The sequence below is a fragment of the Mytilus californianus genome, unplaced genomic scaffold (genome assembly GCF_021869535.1).
Source record: "Mytilus californianus isolate M0D057914Y unplaced genomic scaffold, xbMytCali1.0.p SCAF_2, whole genome shotgun sequence".
In the NCBI taxonomy this organism is placed as follows: Eukaryota; Metazoa; Mollusca; class Bivalvia; order Mytilida; family Mytilidae; genus Mytilus; species Mytilus californianus.
The window spans coordinates 47608769-47632652 of record NW_026262668.1 but is presented as its reverse complement, the minus strand read 5'-3'; the positions used below and the strand labels follow the sequence as shown (position 1 = coordinate 47632652).

At 32.3% G+C, this 23884-nt stretch overlaps 1 protein-coding gene across 2 annotated transcripts in view; it reads right to left on the bottom strand.

Annotated features, from left to right (window-relative positions):
• LOC127729903 (glycerophosphocholine phosphodiesterase GPCPD1-like) overlaps positions 1-23884 on the bottom strand; it is a 45171-nt gene that overhangs the window by 11032 nt on the left and 10255 nt on the right. For both annotated transcript variants that reach the window (XM_052237836.1, XM_052237837.1), the window contains exons 4-16: positions 23345-23401; positions 22486-22637; positions 22050-22127; positions 21204-21314; positions 18420-18573; positions 14046-14181; positions 12271-12325; positions 11068-11160; positions 9869-9943; positions 8209-8248; positions 4001-4128; positions 3076-3206; positions 2148-2283 (exon numbers count right to left, since the gene is read on the bottom strand). In XM_052237836.1, the coding sequence (XP_052093796.1) occupies positions 2148-2283; positions 3076-3206; positions 4001-4128; positions 8209-8248; positions 9869-9943; positions 11068-11160; positions 12271-12325; positions 14046-14181; positions 18420-18573; positions 21204-21314; positions 22050-22127; positions 22486-22637; positions 23345-23401 (1346 nt within the window). The remainder of the gene's footprint in view (positions 1-2147; positions 2284-3075; positions 3207-4000; positions 4129-8208; positions 8249-9868; positions 9944-11067; positions 11161-12270; positions 12326-14045; positions 14182-18419; positions 18574-21203; positions 21315-22049; positions 22128-22485; positions 22638-23344; positions 23402-23884) is intronic.

Sequence of the window (23884 nt, the reverse complement as noted above, 5' to 3'; positions counted from 1 at the left end):
ATTTAAAGTAATTAAATCTTTTATAAAATCCATGATCAATAAAAATAAAATATCATCCAAACAGGAACATATATATTGTTAGATATACTGTTCCCAGATTCAAAAGAGAACAAAAATGTTCAATTTAAAAAACTTTCTAGTTTCTAGTAAGAAAGTTGTTGTATGTGAAAGGATTCCTATCATAAGGAGATATAAAATTAACAAGAACAAAATTGTGTTATAATTTGAACCAGTTTCTATCTTAAATTTTAATAAAAAGAAATTTTTCATAAATTTTAAAACATTTTGCCATAGATTTCATGTACATGTAAATATTAACCTTTCTTGTCTTTGGTGATAATCAGACATAGATACAGACTTAATACTGCACTGAAATCTAAATCTTTATTTGTCATGATCCATTTAAAAAGAATTCCTAAATCTATAAATTTATCTTAGGTCTATAGATCTATAAGTAACCATATTCAATGTCAACAGTTTGGCTAGTTTGGCTATTCTGTAAATTCCGCCTCTGTCAGGCGCACCACCAACCGGTGTAACTTGGGACTTGCTATATACAGGGGCTCAATCACACCTTAACTACATGATTTATTTTGGGATTTCAATGTGAACTTTATATTTTATAACAAAGTCTCCTTATTTTCCCACCTAAATGACAGGAAATAGATATAAATAGATTTAACATGTGCTTATGGATTAAAATTGCAAGATCACTTCTGTTATTCATTAATGATCATATGGATATAGATATCCAGTTTGAAGGTACAGTCATGCATTTTATTTATAAAATAGAATAGATTGTAGTTAATTGTAAATAATCTTGAATATTCTACGTGAACTAACTGGGTCATGTGATCCTTCCCCTTTGAATTACTTGTTGACAGTTTGAAACCGGAATATCATGCAATAATTATGTCATAATTAAAGATAATTTTGGCCATGGTTTAATCAGAGACATATAAAACTATAATATAAGTATTGAGCTAACTTTATAATGTACAAAATATGTACCGTCGTTTGTACAACTATCGGGTCAACACGGTTTGTGTACAAAGTATTTGCCGACTTGTCAGGTGGTGAGTGAAGCCTTAAAATAGTTATCTTTGATCATAAAGTTATGATCTCTAAATTAAAACACAAAAGAATCATGTAAAAAGTGTTAATTACATCGATTAAATCCAATCAACAAAGGTTAACCTCATAAAGGTAAATCGATCATGTGGTGTAAACAATCCGTGTTAAACTGGTTTGAACTGGTCAAATTTCACCTGGAATTTTATTCCGCATGGAAAAGATTTAACAAGGTGTTTAAAACTTTACCGATTTACGATTTTTTTACTGAAAATTTTAGCACCACGGAGAAAAATTATACATCGCGGTAAGAACGATACCACCACGGTAAAAAATTATACATCGCGGGCCTGCGGTCCTTTAAGGGCCTAGGGAGAACACTGCCTATGATAAAGGTTTCATAAAATTCTGGCAATTCTGACAATGCAGTTTTCCAATATGATCAATATTTCCAAGGAGCATAACTCTTTTAAAAATAATTGATCAGCACTGATTTTTGAACTCGTCAAAGACATTGATGATATAAACCTATTAATATAAATTTCATAATAATCTGGCAAGAATTATACACATTAGCATAATTAGAGCGCTCATAAGGCAATTTTCCATATAATTAATGTTTCCAAGGGGCATAACTCTTTTAAAAATAATTGATCGGCACTGATTTTCGATCTTGTCCAAGACATTGCTTATATAAACCTATGATATAAGTTTCATAAAAATCTGACAAGGATTGTACACGTGAGAGCGCTAATAAGACCAGATGGATGGAAGAACATAAACTAAAAGTCATCTTTTTACAGAACCAACCATTTTGTTGGCAATACAAAATAGATTATTCCATTCTACAAAAACATGTATGAAGCTATAGTATTATTAATACTGGACACATAACTCACCATTACTAATACAGGACACATAACTCACCATTACTAATACTTGACACATAACTCATCATTACTAATACATGTAATACTTGACACATAACTCACCATTACTAAAAATTGACACTTAACCCACCATTACTAATACTTGACACATAACTCACCATTACTAATACTTGACACATAACTCACCAATAAATCTGCAAAGTTTACAAAGTTGATGCTCATTGAAGCTTTGCTGGCCCTAGGATCGGAGTAATCATTTGGGAGTAAAGATTCTCCTGATGTCAAAAATAAAACTGGATATTTATTCTGTTTTAATCTCAACCTAAACACAAAATAATAATAAAATGAATCAATGAAAATTTTACCATCTTCTTTTTCTTGAAACATTATCAATCATGTTTAATCCACATTCCTGAAAATTAAAACTTTGAATTAGAGATTGAAGACTGCACACATTCTTGTACTAAGCATACCCCAAATCATAATTCAAAGTATGGAGAACAGAAAGCAGGTGTCTGACAGATTTGAAAATCTCCCACACTTTATAACTAATCACTGCCAAGCTGCTGCTTAAATATGAATTCAATTTATTCAGTAGCACCAAAGAAATGTTTGTCAGAAAATTTGAAGTTCAATTAACATATTGAAAAATTATCAATTATCAGGGGAATGATGTCTTGACAGATCTGAAAAGTGTTAAACATTTGGACAGACAGACAAGGTGAATTCTATAGTGGAGGTATAAAACCTGATTTTTGAATACGCTTGTTATTCAGTGTGCACCACATTTTTGATGTTATTTCTTCATAGACAGAAAAACTATTACACTCATTCCTTAAATAAATATGATTGAAAACAAGTTATTTAAATAAACACGTTCATACATTTCTATTCTCCTTAGGACTAATCATTAAAACATACATGGCACCTAGTTGAAATTTTGTTAATCACCAAAAGAGGCAATCTTAGAATTTCACTGATATTTTCACTATACATTGTACACCCATCCTTAGTTGAGATTTCAAAGTGCCTTCACTGGGTCCCGTGTGTTTTAATGGAAGAGCCCTCCTGTCTGTAGTGACTATAAATCTTGTCTCTAGTCTGAAATACTTACAAAACACATGTGTCTGGATCAAAACTTGAGAAAACAATCCTTCGAGACTTAGCATTTTGAAACACACATCTCAAGATTGTGTCCACATATTTGTTTCTGTCAAAGAAGTTGATCTCCTCAAAAGTTCCATCCTAAAAAATAAAAATATTAAACCTTAAAATACAACATATTTCTTGATCGATTGATTGCTTAACATCCAATTGCAATTATTTCTTGCACATTCAGACCTATTAAAAGTTATAACAATTAATACAATAGACATGACAGATAGGTTCTACAAATTGAGACAGCAGGGATGAAAAGCAGGAAATTCCAACTGTCACTGGAAAACAATGTATGTTGGATAGGGGCAGAAATTTTGCATTGCAACAGCCAACTACGACCCCAAGACATAGAGTTGTTTCAGTGTTCTTTAACATGCACAGAGGAACCTGATGATCAGTAGTTGTTGTTTGTTGATGTGGTTCATAAGTGTTTCTCGTTTTTTATATAGATTAGACTGTTGGTTTTCCTGTTTGAATGGTTTTACACAAGTCATTTTTGGGGCCCTTTATAGCTTGCTGTTCGGTGTGAGCCAAGGCTCCGTGTCGAAGACTGTACTTTAACCTATAATGGTTTACTTTTACAAATTGTGACTTGGATGGAGAGTTGTCTCATTGGCACTCATACCACATCTTCTTATATCTATATAGAGAACATTAAAAGAACACCAATACATTAATGATACCTGACAACTTCTTAGAAGTATTTAGGAAATTCTCCATTCACCTGACTGACCTTCCATCTATTCCACTTGATATTTTTGACATGCTATCTTATACTGCTTGACCTATCAATTACCCTATAAAAGCTGTTATGTACCATTGGATACTTTTATCACATGGCTTATATTACTGTCACATGACTTTTGTTTAAGATATCTTACCAGCTGTTCCATTGGGTATTTTACTTCAACATTGAATCCTACATGCTCGTCTACAGCATCGAAACACCGTTCCAATGTAGGGAACGGCTGTAAATCAAATGGATCAAGTTGGTCTTCATATTTAGGATCTGCAATGAGACAAGAAATTACCATAAGTATTTTGTACTAATATGACTTAAGTTACAAAGCAATGATTCTAAATGTAAGATAAGTTTTGGTTGCAACAAAATATCCTCATTATAGTTGTCATCATATAAAACTGAACCTCATATTCAGAATAATATTTTGTGATCTTAGGTACTTGGTGTTAGTTATAAATGTAACATTGAATTTCTCAGTTTAAATTCTGGGGAACTTCTCGGGCCTATTATAGATTTTCGTTCTGGATGCAACAATTAATTATTAGGAATGTTCCGGTTCTGAAAAGGATGAGAGAGCAGTTAATTTACTCTCCCTAAACCAAAGCAAATGAATATTAAAACCCATGCAAAAAAACAAACAAACAAAATAGGTTTTGATTAAAATTAATAACATATATGAAGTCTTTAATGATAAAAAAAAACCTACAGAAAACAATTCAAGGAGCATTGAGGATAAGTATTACATGTCCAATTAATTAATTCCTTCTTTTTTTCCAACCCAAAATAATGTTACAATTTGCAGACTTATTTTATTTAACTTTTAAGGGATAAATTAATTGTTCTTTCATTCAATGCTGTTGATGCATTTATTTTTGTGTATATCAATTTTAATGGATTGAGGAAAAATCGTGTATTTATGGATATTTGATATTATGGGTTTTGTTAAAAGTCTGCATATAACCTATAGAAAATTGATACTTCCTTGAACATTTATATATTTGGTTTACCTTTAACCACAAAATCCACTAAAATCAGTACCCAATGAACAATAATGAATCCAAAGTATATCGTTGTAAGAACAATTAAATCCAATTTTTCAATAGTATTTATTTTCCATCAATATTTTGGCTACTGATGCCTTTTTACTTCATACAAGAAAGCTCGAGCTGAAATGTCTCGCCTACTTCACTGACCATTGATTTATGCTGAAAATCTTAATAATGGTTTACACACATAAAGTATCACATAAACTTAACATTTTTAAAGAACCATGACATTGAGGACAAGGTCAGATAAATCCTGTCAGACAGACCTATACACCTTACAGTTATTCCATACACCACATATAGTTGACCTATTGCTTATGGTAATTGAAAAACAGACCAAAGCACAAAAACTTAACATTGACCAATGAACCATGAAAATGAGGTCAAGGTCAGGTGATACCTGCAAAACAGACATGTACACTTTACAATTATTCCATACACAAAATATAGCTGACCTATTGCTATAAGTATTTGAAAAACAGACTAAAACATAGAAACTTAACATTGACCAATGAACAATGAAAATGAGGTCAAGGTCAGATGATACCTGTCAGACTGACATGTACCCCTAACAATCATTCCATACACCACATATAGTTGACCTACTTCTTATAGTATCTGAGAAATGGACTTTACCACATAACTTTAACCTTGATCACTGATCCATGAAATGAGGTCGAGGTCAGGTGAATCCTACCTGAGGTACATGTAGACGTTGCAAGGAACCCATACATCAAATACAGTTATTGTATTACTCATATTAAGTGAGTATTTCAAGCAGTCACTGAACCATGAAAATGAGGTCAAAGACCATGGGCATATGACAGACGAAAACTTTGTAACATAAGGTATCTGCATACAAGGTATGAAGCATTCAGGTCTTCTACCTTCTGAAATATAAAGAGTTAAAAAAATAGTTTACACCGTCACCACCAAATTGCAATCCCTATGTGTCACATACTGGGACGAAAAAAGTCGCAGGTGATATAAAAATGCATCTTCATTCTCAAAAAAATAACTGACTTTTCATACATATATTAAAAAAAAAATGATAACATTTGATGACCAAATATTTTTGTGAACAGATGTGATAATCCTCCTATACCTTAATTTCAAGTGTTTTTGGCCAAAGGTAATTGTTGAGATTAAGAGTGACAAAAGTTGATGGGATTTAAACAGTGTTAGCAAAGTGGTTGATTGTATCATGCATCTAGGGATTTGACAAGTTTGCATGCATGATAAGACTTGGAAAGGATTGTCCAGGAGTAAGGATTGACAAAGATAAATTGATTGCAAGCATGAACAGATTTATAAGGTGTACACATATGCAAATAAAAGGGCAAAAAAAAAAACAATTGGAAATTATCACTTGGAAAGTGTTGACCAAGATAATTTTTTGGCCAGCATGAAAAAGATTTATAAGGTGACACTATATGAAAATTAATAACACCTGGATGGGGTCATCATTTAAAACCTGAAACCAAATCCCTAAAGAGATATATCAATAAGCTTGAAATTAAGCTAAAGCAACCAGTTATTAGCAAGACAATTTCACTACAGAAAATGTTTTACTGTGGATTCATTTATTTTCGTGGGTACCAATTTTCGTGGACTGAAGAAAACTTGCATTTTCGTGGATATTTAATTTTGTGGTTTCGGCAAAGTCTGCATATTTCCTTTAGGAAATTTGTAATTCGTTGAACATTTAAATTCGTGGTTCCCCTGTACCCACCAAATCCACGAAAATTGGTATCAAACGAATATTAATGAATCCACAGTAAAACCAGCAAGAATCTCTCAAGAAAACACAGTTGAGTCTCCAAAGGAGGATGAGTGTTGTCATTGTCTCCAAATAATATAAGCAGAAATGAAGAGTCTATGTTTTGGTACAAGGAACCTCCATAATCAAACAGATTAAAATTTGAAATCGCAGGTGCATAATTTAATATCCTGCATGATAAAGCATCTGTGAAAGTTTGGTTGAATTTGTCGAGCTGTTTTCATAGAGCTGTGGATCAACAGAGCATGACATGGGCAAAGCCAGACGACAGAAGTGAACCCTATGTGTCGTCCAACCTGCACACTGTCATGTGACACATTTTCTCTATGTGTCGTCCCATCTGGACACAGTTAGGCAACACTTTATCCTTATGTATCTTCCCACCTGGACACTGTCAGGCAACACACTTACACTATGGGTTGTCCCACCTGGACACTGTCAGGCAACACATTTAATCAGAAAATATATGGTTAATTGAAAACAGGTGGTTGAATGTTGCAATCTTAAGACTAGAATAAGCTTGATTAAGGTAGGCTCCATCAAAAGAATGCCCATTACAGTCAATTCTAATAATTTCTTGTCTAAAGAGTCAATCCAACCAAGAAAAATAACATGCGAACATCTTACTATAAGAAAATCCTGATCTGTAAAACATGAAGCATGTATACCTGACCAATTTTCTGGTCTACCTGGGATATTCTAGCAGGTAACAGTGCTTACAATGTGGACTCTTTACACTGGAAAATACACTTGACCCTGGTATTATGAAAGCTATTAAAACCTTGACCCAGGTAAGCTGTGTCTAATCAGATAACATTAAAGATAAGCTATGCCCAAACTGGCTTTACTAAAGACATTAAAACATATAGGCAGTCAGGCTACACTATCATATGCCCAGTCAGCTCTTTTATATCTTGTGACAAAACCACAAGATATGAACAAAATATATATTGCTTCAGTATTTACTAATGTCCCTGTTTAGCTTTCCTTCTCTTAAGAAAATAAAAAAAAAAAAAAAAAAAAACTAAAGAAAAAAGAAGATAATAACATATATACATGATATAAAAAAAATAGATTTAAAAGATTCAATATTCAGAGGCTTTTTTTTTTAAATACAGAAACAATTAATTTTGTTATACTGTGGATTCATTACTATTCGTTGGATACCAATTTTCGTGGGATTCGTGGGTACAGGTGAACTACAAATTTAAATGTTCAATGAATTGCACGAAAAATTGATACCCACGAAAATAAATGAATCCACAGTATTTCTAAACATAAATCTAAAGATGGTTGAATTTATATTAACCTTGAATATATAAACATGATTGTTTTTGTGCGAACTTATTTACAAATATACATTTAAGCAAACAAGAGATGTGGCCATGGTCAAACTGGCTTTCATGAACAGAGTTCGAGGATGAAAGAGGAATGTGTGATCTCGGTTTCTATACACAGACATTTCAAATGTAATATGTGTCAACATCCAAATCAGCCTGTCGACAAATGTGCACCACTCACCAGAGTCATGGTCTTCCCTCTTATGTTCTGCTGACGACAACTAAAAAAGAGAACTGGGAATAGCATCTTCACATAAAAATCCCCCCTTTTTTCACTCATCTTAGATAAAATTGGAAGGATTTTGATCATTGCATTAAATCGTGAGATTAACCCAATTAACTATTATTTATGCATATAACATTACACAAGTAATTTATATTGTATATCAAAGACCTTGCCAAATTAGCTGTCCAAGTCGTGAATTTCACTTTAATACAAAGTGACAAAATCCTTCACAAGACATTGTACCAAATTTACTTGTTCGGTCAACATATACCTTCAATCTGTAATCCAATGAACAGCAATTTGTTATGAACATGGCATATTGTCAAAACGCACTGCTGTCATTTTTTCAAATAGTTCTATTGGATACTGTCAAATTAGTATTATTTATTTAAGTAAAAATGAACAAATGATATATTCTTTTAAATGAACAACAACTGCTACACTTAGTCTTTTTGTCAAAATTAAGATTTTCTTCCCTTTTAAAACTGAATCATTGCTTATGGATAAATAGGAGGGCACATGCTGAAATGTCTCACCAGCTTTACTTATCATGACTGAATTTTATGTTGAAAGTCTTTAAGATCTTACTACAGGTATCACATAAACTTAACACTATCAATGAATCCTCATGAAAACAAGGTCAAGGTCAGGTGAACCCTGCCTGACAGACATCTACACCTTACCATCATCCCATACATCAAATACAGTTGATCTATTGCCTATTGCTTCAAGTATTTGAGAAAGGGACCTTATCACTAAAATGAGGTCAATATCATTGAACCTTGCCTGATGTACATGTGTGCACCTTACACCAAATATAGTTGATTTATTGCTTATAGTATCTGAGAAACAGACCTTGCCACAAAAACCTTATGTTGATCACTTATACATGAAATGAGGCCCAGGTCAAGTGAACTTTGTCTGACGGACATGTTAACCTTGCAATTATTCTGCATGCCAAATATAGTTATTCTATCACTCATTATAACTGAAAAATAATGTTTTTCAAATTGACAAGAAACTCTTGACAGGAAAAATAATGGAAATGACTGAAGATAACACACAAGAGACTATAATAGCTACAACTGTAAAATTTCAGAAAATAAAATTGGAATCAGATCACTTTTACAAAATAAAGGATCATTTGACAACTTACATGACTTAGTTTATTGTACCTTGTGGCATCCTCTTCCAGCATTTCCGTCATTCTGATTGACTGGCCCACTGTTGCCATATACAATTATAACCTTAAGCTTGGAAACTTACACCCAACAAGATTTAATATTTTTCTGTCCTTATTTGAAACTAATTTTCTGCTAATAATGGTTTCCTTTTAATTAAAGTAATCAAAAATATCTATATGACTATTAATAACTCTATGTGTTTTGTCAAAAATATAATTTTTTTCTTTAGAAAATTCAATTTATAAATAAATACATGTACTTTATCATAACCAAATATTTCCATGTAGGATGTGCTAGCTTCTATTCCAAAGAAGTCTATTAAAGCAACATGTTATGCTTTAGAGATTTTGACTTCAGTCTGGGATAAAAAGTGGATTTTGAGACCAAGAATAGAAGAGTTCTTGATTTTTCTGTAAAGTGAAAATACGAACCTGCATTGAATGTAGGTCAGCTAAAGACAAATCTTTTACAGATATCTTAAAGTTTTCCAGTTCATCTCTCTTTTTCTGAAAAAAAAATCAATAAAAACAAAATAAATCAATAGGTTCATAAGTACAAGTTGAGGCTTTGTTTCTTGCATAAGGCAAAAGTTCATCTGGCATTAAATATATATCATTTGTGTTTCTTCTATAATGCCACTTGATGGCTCAAAAAGTTGATATTGATAAAATTAGATTTGATTTGATTTATACAGTGGTCCTTTATTATTACTGTCTTTTAAGTCTTTATATCATGGATTTTAAGATTGGCAGGAATTTCCTAACCTCAATTGTTCAGTGGTGACCTTTGCAGGTCACACCTTGCAGCTAGATCAAAATGACCCTTAGCATAGAATTAAGTGGTGCTGTGTGTATTGTGAAGGTTGTAGCTAGTACTTCACTTTGATTGATAAGACGTGTGTTTCATACAAATTGTTTTGATGTAATGACTAGTTGCACACAAGGCAATGTTAGGTGTACAAAGGCGTTACGTAAACAATAGGTAACATTATTGACATTAGTTACATAGTTAATAGCAGCAAATCCTTGACACTATGATAACTGCAAAATATGTTTAAAGGGGGAAAATCTTATGAGTTGGTAAAAGCATATCGATTCTATTAATCTTTGTCTGAAGAAGAATTTCACAAATACAACAGGAACAAAAATCAAGATCTGCTGGTTTGCTTTTCAATTACAAAATACATATACTGTGGATTAATTATTATTCGTTTGGATACCAATTTTCGTGGATTTCGTGGGTTCAGGTAAGCCATGAATTTAAATATTTAGCGGATTACAAATTTTTCATCAGGTTGTATGCAGACTTGGGCAAAACCACGAAATTAAATGTCCATGAAAATACAAGTTTTCATCAATCCACGAAAATTGATACCCAAGAAAGAGGGGCCTGATGGGGGTCTCATCACGAGTTGATTTTTTTGTCAATCACGATTCACAGAAAATAAATTTCCATGATCTGGATCACGAAAAAATTAAAAAAAAAAAATCTGTAGAAAAACAGATCACGATAGCGAAAATGCGCCGATCACGAAGAACGAAAATAACCCATCAGGCCCCTCAAGAAAATAAATGAGTTCACAGTAGATGATGCATTCCTTTTAGCACTGTGTATATAATAAATATCCTACCTTTCTATATGTAATAAGAACATGGAAGTCATGATAAATAACTGGTATCAGGTCTTTACTTAACATAACGTCAAACTCAACAAAGTCAGCACCCTATAATATAAATCAAAACATAAATCTACATGCGTTTAAGGTTAGCTGTTATCATGACTCTGACCCAAACCATTTTGTGAAGTCTTTATCACTAAAATCAATGTGGGTTAGTAGTAAGGGTTTTTGCCAAATAAAAGGAAAAATCATTTTTTACGCCAACATAAAATTTCCAATTAAGAAAATATATAAAAAAATGTTGAAGCAAACAAACAAACAAAAAATAAGTGTGTTAGGCTAGTAAAAATAGATTTTTGTTGCAATTTGAATTTGCAAATAATTCATTCATTTTTTAGTAAAGATGTGGGTAACAGGTTTTTTGTGATGACTAAGACAGGAAACCTTTTCTCCAAAAAAGAATGTAAAGACTTTATATCTTATACAACTAAAATTAAGTTCATTTTCAATCTTTTTTTTTTCTTCTTTTAATAGAACTGAGACCTTGAAGACTTATGGATTATTAACATCGGCAGTGGAGCTGCAGACATTTTTTAGTTTAAATAAACTGCTTCGCCGAGTGCAGCTGGATACGACCGCAGAAGTCCAGCCCTGAACCATTGGGACAAAAATGGACACAATATTCAAGCTTGATACAGGTCTGAATTTGGATTGTAATTTAATATTTGACACATTATAGGTTTCTGACACAGTATAAATGTAGTCAAAGAACTTGAAATTGGTTGTATGATTTGAATTTATATTCAATTGAAGATTTCTTACTATTGTGCAATACACTGTGCTGTTGCGCAATACTTAGTAAATCTGTTTTCAGACTATATACAAAGAATTAGCCCCAATTTTGAGGAAAAAAAATTGGCCCCCCTCCTAAACGGTTGAAACCATCACCCCCATGAACAATCCCAACCTTACTTTTGTGGTATTGAACCTTTTGGTTAAAATTCATAGAGATCCATACACTTAAACTAAAGTTATTGTCCAGAAACCAAATGTCTTGGATGACGCTGACGCTGCCGACGTGATACTTATATACGACCGCAAAAAATTTTGCGGTTGTATAAAAAGTTGTAATTATTATAGGGAAATTTCCTTGCAAATATCGAACTACAGAAAATGTACATGCAGGTCTAGAATATACTAACATAGTAAACTTACATGACTGCCTGCTGATTGTAAGGATGTTATAGTATTTTCTCTGATGGCATCTGATCTGTAATAGCAAACAGGTAATTTAAGATTTTCAATATAGTCTCATAAAAAGTAAAATTTTGGTATTCAAATTAATGAAGGGATGTTTAATTTAAAGGGACAATCTATCAACTATATTTAGGATAAGAACATGTTTTAAAATATAAATATAATACCCACTTTTTACTAGACTGAACATCATGCCTGATTTTTAATGTGCTACTTAACAAGGTAACAGTCCACAGGTAATTTTAGGTCATTAAAACCATTTCAGTGTTAAACTTCTGCCCTCCACAAATATTATTCAACATTTTACAAAATCAGGTACAAAACTTCTTGTTGTTGATGTTGTAAAACGTCAATACCCGTTTGTGACTTCTGATTGGAGTTTGACAGTGAGAAAAACATGAAAAATGATTCACATTTTTTAAATCCTAACAAATAAATGTTGAATGTGTCCATGGGACACAGATGATGCCCCGCTTGAATATAACGTTATAAAGGGATATAACTCAAAGTGACGCTTCCCAAATTTGTACTTGATCTGAGTTATGTGGTAATAAGCATTGTGCATAAGTTTCATAACATTTGGTTGAGGCAAACTAAAGTTAGAGAACAGAAACAAATATTTCAGGAATTTTTCCATTTGTAAAGGGGCATAACTCTAGAACGGTAAAAGTGACACCACCAAAATTCAAACTTGACCTGTGTTTTTTGGTAATAAAATAAGCACTGTGAATAAGTTTCATAACATTTGGTTGAGGCATAATAAAGTTAGAGAAAGGAAACGAAAAAATCAGCAATTTTTCCATTTTTAAAGGGGCATAACTCTATAATAGTAAAGTGATGCAACCAAAATTCAAACTTGACCTGTTTTGTGGTAATAAGCATTGTGTATAAGTTTCATAACATTTGGTTGAGGCAAACTAAAGTTAGAGAAAGGAAACGAAAAATTCAGCAATTTTTCCATTTGTAAAGGGGCATAACTCTATAATAGTAAAGTGATGCCACCAAAATTCAAACTTGACCTGTTTTTTGGTAATAAGCATTGTGTATAAGTTTCATAATATTTGGTTGAGGCAAACTAAAGTTAGAGAAAGGAAATGAAAAATTCAGCAATTTTTCCATTTGTAAAGGGCATAACTCTACAATAGTAAAGTGATGCCACCAAAATTCAAACTTGATCTGTGTTTTGTGGTAATAAGCATTGTGTATAAGTTTCATAACATTTGGTTAAGGCAAACTAAAGTCAGAGAACGGAAACCAATTTTGGGACATACAGAAGGACAAGGGTAAAACTTAATGCCCCCTCCGCTACGGCGGAGGCATAAAAAGTAAATAGCGTGAGAATATCTCAGGAACCTGCTGACAGGAAAAAGACTCTCACTATAACAGGACAGCTGAATTATGGTCATCCATCACTAAGAGGAGCCAGGCTTGATATTGGAATTGTTACAAATGATAATTAATGAAAATATAGATTATTCTATAATGAAATTAATAAACAAACAATGTATCAGTCTATTCACTTTTCCTCCCTATGAGATGGAAGAATGAAATAATTTCGATCACAATGCACTCGGTTTTGTCTTGCAGAAGTTCCTTCATGATAATTTTCATTCATGGAGATCCCTGGAGGTGTGCAAGATTTAAGTGTTCAATTGTGTGATCTTAATCCAAGCACAATTTTCCAATTGATAAATACATCTTATTCATGTCAGAATTTATCGTAATAAAATTACTTTTTATGCTTATATGATGAGCCCATTCCCTTGTGTCCTATATCTAGCGCAGCTCTTTCAAACTTCCAGTAATTTTGGTAAGATACCTCCATTGTCATAGGCAGACCAACCAGTGGTTTAATAAATAAGTAATCCACTACAAATGATTAAACATGCAAAAAAGATTATACAAAATATAAATATATGTGGATGCATTATTTTTTGTATGGTACTAGTTTTCATGGATTTTTTTTTATAGATATAGGTGAACCACTTATTGAAGGTCACATGAAACAGGTTTCTTGTAGCTATATTAAGGAAATTATTGAACCAATACATGAATATATACTAAATTAAGTCCTCTATGCAAGTTTTTTTACATTTACATGTATTAATGAATATATCATGTATATAATCCCAAAACATTTTCATGCAGTGATTGTTGATCTAAACTTTAGACTGCTGATTAATTTTTGGGTATTGCTGCTGAAGTTTACCAATTGTGACCTTGATAAACAATCAACACAGAAACAAGGAGCAAACATTTTGACTGCTAATTAACTTTGAGTATTGCTGCTGAAGTTTACCAATTGTGACCTTGATAAATAGTCAACACAGAATCAAAGAGCACATGAAAAGTAAGTGAAATAATAGAGCTATGTTTATCTTTTTTATATTGTCCATGCGTTTGTTAATTTAAAATTTGTTATAAAATTTATAAAATGATTTTTTTTATCTTTTCTTTTCATCCCGAATTTTCCCTTGTACCTATGTTGTGCAGTTGCTGAAGTTCTGACAAGAGGTCTTTCAGTTAAAGTCATTGCATATGAAAAGCTGTCAGTGAATTAGAGTAATGGAAGACAATAACTCAATCATTTTGTCAACAGCTGTACATTTTTGAAGATTTGGATAAGATAAAGGATTTTCTTTCAAAGAGAAAGTCTATGTACATGTGTTTTAGAGTAAAACTTAGCTATTTAATGAATGGCTATTATTTATTTTGAAATTATTGAACCATAAAATTAATTTTTGACTCTTCACATTGAATAATTCGCGAAGCAGATTATGTAAAATGTGAAGAGTCAAAAATTAATTTTATGGTTCAATAAATTCAAAATAAATAATTGCCATTCATTATAAATAAATTTCTATCAAAAATAAGGCTCAAAGAGCTTTTTATATTATTTATATTAACAATAACCATGTACACACATGTTGGCGTATGAATACACAACGGCAGAGTGGGTGTGTCGCCATAAAAATTGACAACATTGAAAATAAAGGTAATACTTTTAACCAATCAGAAGACAGTAAATACACCAAATTTATTTATTCACATATATAAAACATATTCAACTTTTTTTTTTAAATTAAAGTATCACATGACTTTAAACGAACAACAAAATACACATTTTTTGTATGTAAAATTAGTTAAAACAATGAAATATACATATAAACGAAATATTTCATTTTTTCCTAAATCAGCCAAAAACAAAATTAATCCACAGTGGTCATAAAAATTACTGTCAGAACATAAGTATCACAATACTGTATATATACATTAATAGAGAAACATTTAATTTCATAGTGGTTAAATTTCTTAGATCTTCTTAGGTGTATTAAATGGAGATAAGGACAGAAATGCCTAAATTTAGCCCATAAAATTGGACTTTGTAATACAACATGTGGTAAGATTGTCCAAAATAGATCACAAGACAAGGATGTAAACACCAGTATCAACAATGAGTAAAACCCATAAGGTATATATATATATAGTAAGCTGAAAAGCGTTGGAGATAACATACCCTTTAAAAAATACATTAAGCAAAAAACAGTTATGGCATATAGCAACCAATGACCAACAACTGGACTACACCCTCCTGGATTGGTTTGCCACTGGACGTTAAGCAACCATCAATCAATCAATCAATCCTGGCTTGGGACAGGTACATGAGAAAGTGGAAGGGTTAATAGTAAAAAACAGTTATAAGGACTTGACTCATCAAATCGGTAGTAGGGACTAAACAACTAGAGGACTCAAGAATCCTCACAATTGAAATCTAATTAAAAGTCTAAAAAATTTCAACTAATAAATAAACCAAATTATCCTAGAATAAAATGTCAACCAATACCCATATTTAGTGTAAAGATAATTTAAGCCATCTGAGAATAAAATGCTCCGCAGGGCGCAGCTTGATACGACCGCAGAGGTCGAACCCTGAACAGTTGGGGCAAGTATGGACACAACATTCAAGCTTGATACAGCTTTGGATTTGGATTGTGATTAAATATTTGACACAGCATAGGTTTCTAACACAGATTGAATGTGGTCTAAGAACTTAAAATTTTTAAATTGGACATTCACCTATTATGGTCCAATATCCAAAATCTAAATACATGGTTAGATTCAGCATATCAAAGAACCCCAAGAATTCAATTTTTGATGAAATCAAACAAAGTTTAATTTTGGACCCTTTTGACCTCAATGTGGACAAAGTTGATAACGGGGCCCAAAAATCAAAAATCTAAATACATGGTTAGATTCAGCATATCAAAGAACCCCATATATTCAATTTTTGTTGAAATCAAACAAAGTTTAATTTTGGACCCCGATTTGGACCAACTTGAAAACTGGGCCCATAATCAAAAATCTAAATACATGTTTAGATTCAGCATATCAAAGAACCCTAAGAATTCAATTTTTGTTAAAATCAAACTAAGTTTAATTTTGGACCCTTTGGACCTTAATGTAGACCAATTTGAAAACGGAACCAAAATTTAAGAATCTAAATACACAGTTAGATTCGGCATATCAAAGAACCCCAATAATTCAATTTTTGATGAAATCAAACAAAGTTTAATTTTGGACCCTTTGGACCTCAATGTGGACCAATTTAAAAACAGGGCCCAAAATCCAAAAACTAAATACACGGTTAGATTCAGCATATTAAAGAACCCCATGAAATCAAGAATAAAACCCCATTGAAATTGGTCAAGAAATAAGCAATTTATAGGAAGTATCTTCTTTTGCACAATCCTGTGCTATTAAATATTTCTTGCTATTGCGCAATACTGTACAATTGACAATTTCTTGCTATTGCGCAATATTGTGCTATTGGATATTTCTTGCTATTGCGCAATACTGTGCAATTGAAGATTTCTTGCTATTGCGCAATACTGTGCAATTGAAGATTTCTTGCTATTGTGCAATACTGTGCAATTGAAAATTTCTTGCTATTGCACAATACTTATTATATAATAATTTACACATCCTGTTTGGTGTGTATCTCCTACCATATCATTATTATTTGCTTTTAAATATAAATCAGAAATAACCAACTTAAAATGGAAAATTTTAAAAGAAACAAAAAAGGAAAAAAAGAAAAAAAAGGAAAAAAAAAATAAATCCCCCCCCCCCAAATTTTTTGAACCCCCATTATGATTCATCACCCCCAAACTCAATCCCAGCCTTCCCTTTGTGGTATGGTACCTTGCAGTACAATTTCAGAGAGATCCATACACTTGAACACAAGTTATTGTCTGGAAACTAGAAAAAAATGTGTTTTTTGGCCCCTTTTTGGCCCCAAATTCCTAAACGTTTAGGGCAATTACCCCCAAACTCAAACCCAGATTTCCCTTTGTGATATGGAACCTTGTAGTACAATTTCAGAAAGATCCATACACTTACACACAAGTTATTGTCATGAAACTAGAAAAATGCTTGTTTTTTGCCCCTTTTTTGGCCCCTAATTCCTAAAATTTGGAGGCAATTACCCCCAAAATCAATCCCAGCATTCCTTTAGTGATATGGAACCTTGTGGTACAATGTCAGAGAGATCCATACACTAACACACAAGTTATGTCTGGAAGTTACAAAAATGCTTATTTTTGGCCCCTTTTTGGCCCCTAATTCCTTTACTGTTATTACCATAACCCCCAAAATCAATCCCAACCTTCCTTTTGTGGTATTGAACCTTGTGGTAAAATTTCATAAAGATCCATTCACTTAAACTAAAGTTAGAGTGCGAAAACCAATGTGTCTTCGGACGACGCCGGACGACGCCGACGACGACGCCGGACGACGACGACGCCAACGTCATACCAATATACGACCACAAAAGTTTTTTTGCGGTCGTATAAAAATATGACCTTGTTCAATATCATGAGACGAGCTTCATGATGAAGGACCACAAGTGTTAATAACTGGATAGCTATAAGTGTTTAGTTAATCATGTGTGTACAAAGTTATTGAAGTAAAATCAATGACTTTAATTATGTTAGTACTGATATAGACAATATTCAAAGATCTAACTTCAAAATCTAAAGTAAATTAATGAAAGGTTTTCCATATTCATGGCATTGGTGGTGTGTTGGTTTATATGTATATTATAGTACCTTTAATCTGGCCAATAGGTTTATGCTTAAGACCTGTTATTGGTAAGTTTTTAGTATCGTTGGAGTGTTTCATTTCCATGGGCAACAAGTAACTGTAACCAACATGCTTTGGTTCCTTGTCAGGGGTTTGAACATAGAAATCAAACTGAAATCCCTGAAATGAAAATGGATGTAAGAAATTATACCAGAGTTTCCGCTGGCTATCGCCTTTATCACATTTTGGGTAAAAATAGTATTATGGAGAAAAAAATCATTCTTGCTGAAAATTTATTGTGAAAGAATTTTAACACTTTGTGTTTTATTTCAGGCCTTTCCAACTTTTTGAGTAGTCAAATGGCTGCACATTTCACTTGAATGAGTTGCTTTTACAACTTTTATAAAATTAATTGTTTTGAAGTGGGTACTTTACAATTGTTTAAGTAAGGGCTCCTGTTTGAAACATAGTTTTACATTTGATCTTTTTAAAATGATGAGCCAGAAGAGAAAGTTGTTTTTTAAAGAAGAAAAAAAACCAACAAAATTATGAAAAATCTTTAATTTTATTCAGAGCCCTTCAACTAGACAGAAAGTATCTGTTAAATAAATCGAAAACAAATCTAAAACTGTCATGGTTTGGGATATAAATTTAATAATTAACAGTCAGAAATCCACAAAAAAAGGGCAGTAAAAAAAGTTTTATTGCCTTTGTAATATAATTTTACAGTATCCATAAATGTAAATCAAAACCATTATTCTAATTTAGTGTTCACTTATTAAAATGTTGATTGTGAAATAGAGATACTTATATCATTGTTATACTAGATCCCTGAAGTACATGAGATGGTGACACTGCCAATTGAAAATGAGTATAATTGCATAACCAGATAACGGAAAATAAGTTGGAAAAAATTGAAAGAGGCAAAAAACAAGAATGTGACCATAGTACATGGATGCCTCACTTGCACTATCAGTTTCTATGTTCAGTGGACCATGAAATTGGGGTTTAAACTCTAATTTGGCAATTTAGAAAGATCATATCATAGGGAACTTGTGTATTAAGTTTCAAGTTGATTGGACTTTAACTTCATCAAAAACTACCTTGACCAAAGACTTTAACCTGAAGCGGGACAGACGGACAAATGAAAGAATGGATGCACAGACCGAAAAACATAATTGTTTTGGCGAAATGGTGGCCAGAAAGAAAATTGATCTAGGGGAAACCCTGATTATACAAAATGATTTATTGAACTGAAGTCTTTTGTCTATTATAAAAGAAATTCAATGTACAATACAAATGTGATTTTAGATCAATAATATCTGCATTACTTTAATCAACAAATGGAGAATGTGTCCCCATGGACACAGATGATGCCCCTGCTTGCATACAACATTATAAAGGGACATAACTCAAAACAATAAAAGTGACGCTACCCAAATTTGTACTTGATCTTAGTTTTGTTGTAATAAGTATTGTGTATAGGTTTCATGTTTGGTTGGGGCAAACTTAAGTTATAGAACGGAAACTAAAAATTTTGCAATTTTTTGATTTATAAAGGGGCATAACTCAATAATGGTTAAAGTGACACTACCCAAATTCAACTTGATCTGTGTTTTATCAGTGGAAGGCAAAATTAAACATTGCATTGTATAAAGCATTGATTGTAGTTGATTCAACTATAATCATGGACAAATGAAGATAACTCAAAATTATTTGAACAATGACATCATTGATATTTTTAGAAAAAAAAATGAAAAATTTAGCAATTTTTCCATTTCTAAAGGGGCATAACTCTAGAACAGTAAAAGTGACGCCACCAAAATTCAAACTTGATCTGTGTATTGTGGTAATAAGCATTGTGTATAAGTTTCATAACATTTGGTTGAGGCAAACTTAAGTCAGAGAACGGAAATGAAAAATTTTGCAATTTTTCCATTTATAAAGGGGCATAACTCTAGAACGGTTAAATGTGACGCCACACTTGATCTGTGTTTTGTGGTTATAAGCATTGTGTATAAGTTTGATAACATTTGGTTGAGGCAAACTTAAGTTAGAGAACGGAAACCAATTTTGGGACGTACATACGTAAAAACAGACGGACAAGGGTAAAACATAATGCCCCCTCCGCTTCGGCGAGGGCATAAAAATAGTTACTGTTAATCTAAAATATTTGCAAAGTTTTTATTATTGCAAAAATCGCAAGTAGGTTTCCAAAAAATTAAAAACTCTTTTTTTTTATATCATTGATTATTTTGCTACAATGTAACACTATTTATACACAGGATTTTCTGAAATTGTATTAACTTATGTTGCATTTTTGTCCATAATTCAACAACTGCAATAATAAATTTCTTAATTTACATTTATACATTCTGACTTAATGTGCATTAAAACATTTAAACCCGCTGCAATTGTTTGCACCTGTCCTAAGTCAGGAATCTGATGTTCAGTAGTTGTCGTTTGTTGATGTGGTCCATAAGTGTTTCTTGTTTCTCGTTTTTTTATATAGATTAGACCGTTGTTTTTCCCGTTTGAATGGTTTTACACTTGTAATTTTTCGGGCCCTTTATAGCTTGCTGTTTGGTGTTAGCCAAGGCTCCGTGTTGATGACCGTACTTTGACCTATATTGGTTAATTTTATAAATTTTGACTTGGATGGAGAGTTGTCTCATTGGCACTCATACCACATCTTCTTATATCTATGTCGGGGATGTTCAAATGTTGCCTCAATAATGTATGTCTAATATCTTAATTCTTTACGCTTTAATTGCAAATAAAACCTTGTTCAAACCCTAGATATAACATACCAAGTATTCTGGGTCTATTGTTCTGGCTGAAAATATCATGAAGTCGTTGTGACAGTATATTTCTCCATGAGAATCTTGTGCACGAGGTTTTTCTTTTTCATTTTTCAAGGTCTGAAAAAAACACACAAAAAAAAAAACACTATGAGTATGATAAAAAAATAATACATGTTTATTCTATGTACTTTAATAGCTTGTTTATTTCTTTAAGAAAAAATCTAATCATTTTGCAGTAGATATTCATGTTATAAAGTTTCCTTCTTGAAAGAAAGAAAAGTTCATAGGGGTTCAAGTGGGGGCTAAGAGGAAATGCCCCCTAAAGTCAAAAATATCCTTTTTTGAATAAAAAACCTAAAAAAATGTCTATATCACTCAGCTGTGTAAAATTATCGAGGTCACACTCTCCCCAACATCAAATCCTGAAAGGAATGGCATGCACAAGCCAATTAGGTGATATGGTGTCATGAGATGTAACTTCTGAAGCTGATTTGACACCTGTAACCTGGTTTTGTATGCACATTAATGTAGCTTGTCTTTTGTATGCACACAAATGAAGCGAGTTTTTGTTTGTATGCACTTACATGTAAATGTAGCTGTTTTTGTATGCATATACATGAAGCCGGATTTTGTACACACATACATGTAAATGTAGCCTGTTTTTGTATGCACATCAATGAAGCTTGTTTATAGTAATGATAAATCGCAATCCTGAGAACTAATCCCAGTCCACAATTCTATGAGTTAGTGGTGTGATCAATAGTTACATGTAAATAAACATGATAAAGGTAAATACTATAAACACTGGGTTAACAGCCCTAAAATAGTGAACAAATATGCCAATATACTTACAGAAACAAACACTTTTGTAAAAGTCTGTGGAGGCATAGTGTGTGGCTGGTAATCATCTTCTTCATCTTCATCTATTGTCTACAAATAAAATTGGCACACTACATATCATCTTCATATTGTAACTCCTGATGTAAATGCAAAGTCGTCAAAAATGTCTGTGCATGTTATACATACAAATAAAGTTTTTTCCTCCGGATTCAAGGACCAAACAGAATTGTTTGTAATACATAAATGCATTCAATACACACAAGACAATAGGAGAAAACAATGTATGTTACACTTTTATCATGGTAATCATTAGTCATATGAAAAGTTGACACAAATATTATCGGAAAAAATATTCTGGTTTTGAAACTCTGCAAAAGCCCAATAAATTTTTTGGCGACTAAATATAAATTTTACAACACTTGTTATTTTATATATAAGTTTAACATACATCTCTAAATCGATGATCTAAAGGAGTACATTTAATACTGTAGGTCTGTGTTCTATGACGAGGCTTCCACATATATAGTGGGTTGCTGTGTAGTCGAATGTGGATTTCTGTCTTGTCAATCAGCCAGCCATTTGTCACATACCTCTTCTGTCCTGCAAGTTATAAAAAAAATAAGATAAAAGGTTTCCAAGGCATCAAGTGCTTCCTAATGAAAAATAGTGTGGATTCAATATAATTCATAAGATACCAATTTACATGTATTTGTTTGGTATAGGTAACCCAGGAATTTAACAAGTACAAATTTCCTACAGCTTGTATGCAGACTTTGGAAAAACCACGAAATCAAATATCCACAAAAAAACAATCTTTTCTTAATCCACGAAATTTGATCTTCTCCAAACATGAAATATATAAGCAAATTGGAAAATTCTTTACAAATACATGAACTATCAAAGATTTCTTTATTTGAACTGTTCATTTTCAAATTCTATGAAATATGTATACTGTTTTATATATTCTATGTAACTATGACCTACATAAATTTCCTTCATTCCGGTGATACTGATCAGTAGTTTAGAAGGGTCAAGTATCAGGTACTGCCTCTTAATGAGACAACTATGAAAGATGTTTTTGAAAATGTATCCCTCAGTTTAGCTCTCTAAAACAAAGCTTTGTGGTTTGTAGTTGCGGATAAAAAAAAAATTGTGACAGAAAAGTGTAAATGAAGGATAGACTTTTTCTTTATGTATAAAATGCATAGGAGTGAGCGTAAAGAGTACCTTCATGCTCCATGTCCTCCTTGAACATTTATTTTTGCGCTAGGAGCTACATGTACTGCAGAAATTACATTCATAATTACCGTATTCTCCAAAGATATCAATTGTATTTTCATACTTTGCAGGTTCATCCATATATGCTGAAATATAACGAATTCAAAGTCAGCATTTTTACGATAAAAAAAAGATATTGTATAACCTTTTTCAGGGATCTCAAGGACGTGAGGTCTTGTGTAATAAGACACTCAAAATCTGATTTGGAGGCATGCGTTACATGGTAAGAACAGTTGGAAAATGAAATTCTAATACACTTGTGTATGAAAAACACATTTGATAATACAGGGAGCACTCAAATTTGTGATAAGACCAATGCATATCGAGTGTAGAACTTGTTAAAATATTGAAAATTATTAGGGTATTAACACATGCAAAAATTCCCCAGATGCAGAAGTTTAAACGGGATCAAACTCAGAAAAAGCATGTAACTTTTCCAGGTTTTGATCATATTAAAAACAAGCATTCTGAGAGTATTGCATGGCAATACATAGTCCCCTACCGGGTAAAAATTCATTTTACTGGAACAAAATGCTAACTTATTCTATAACTTGTCATGGTGTAAACAA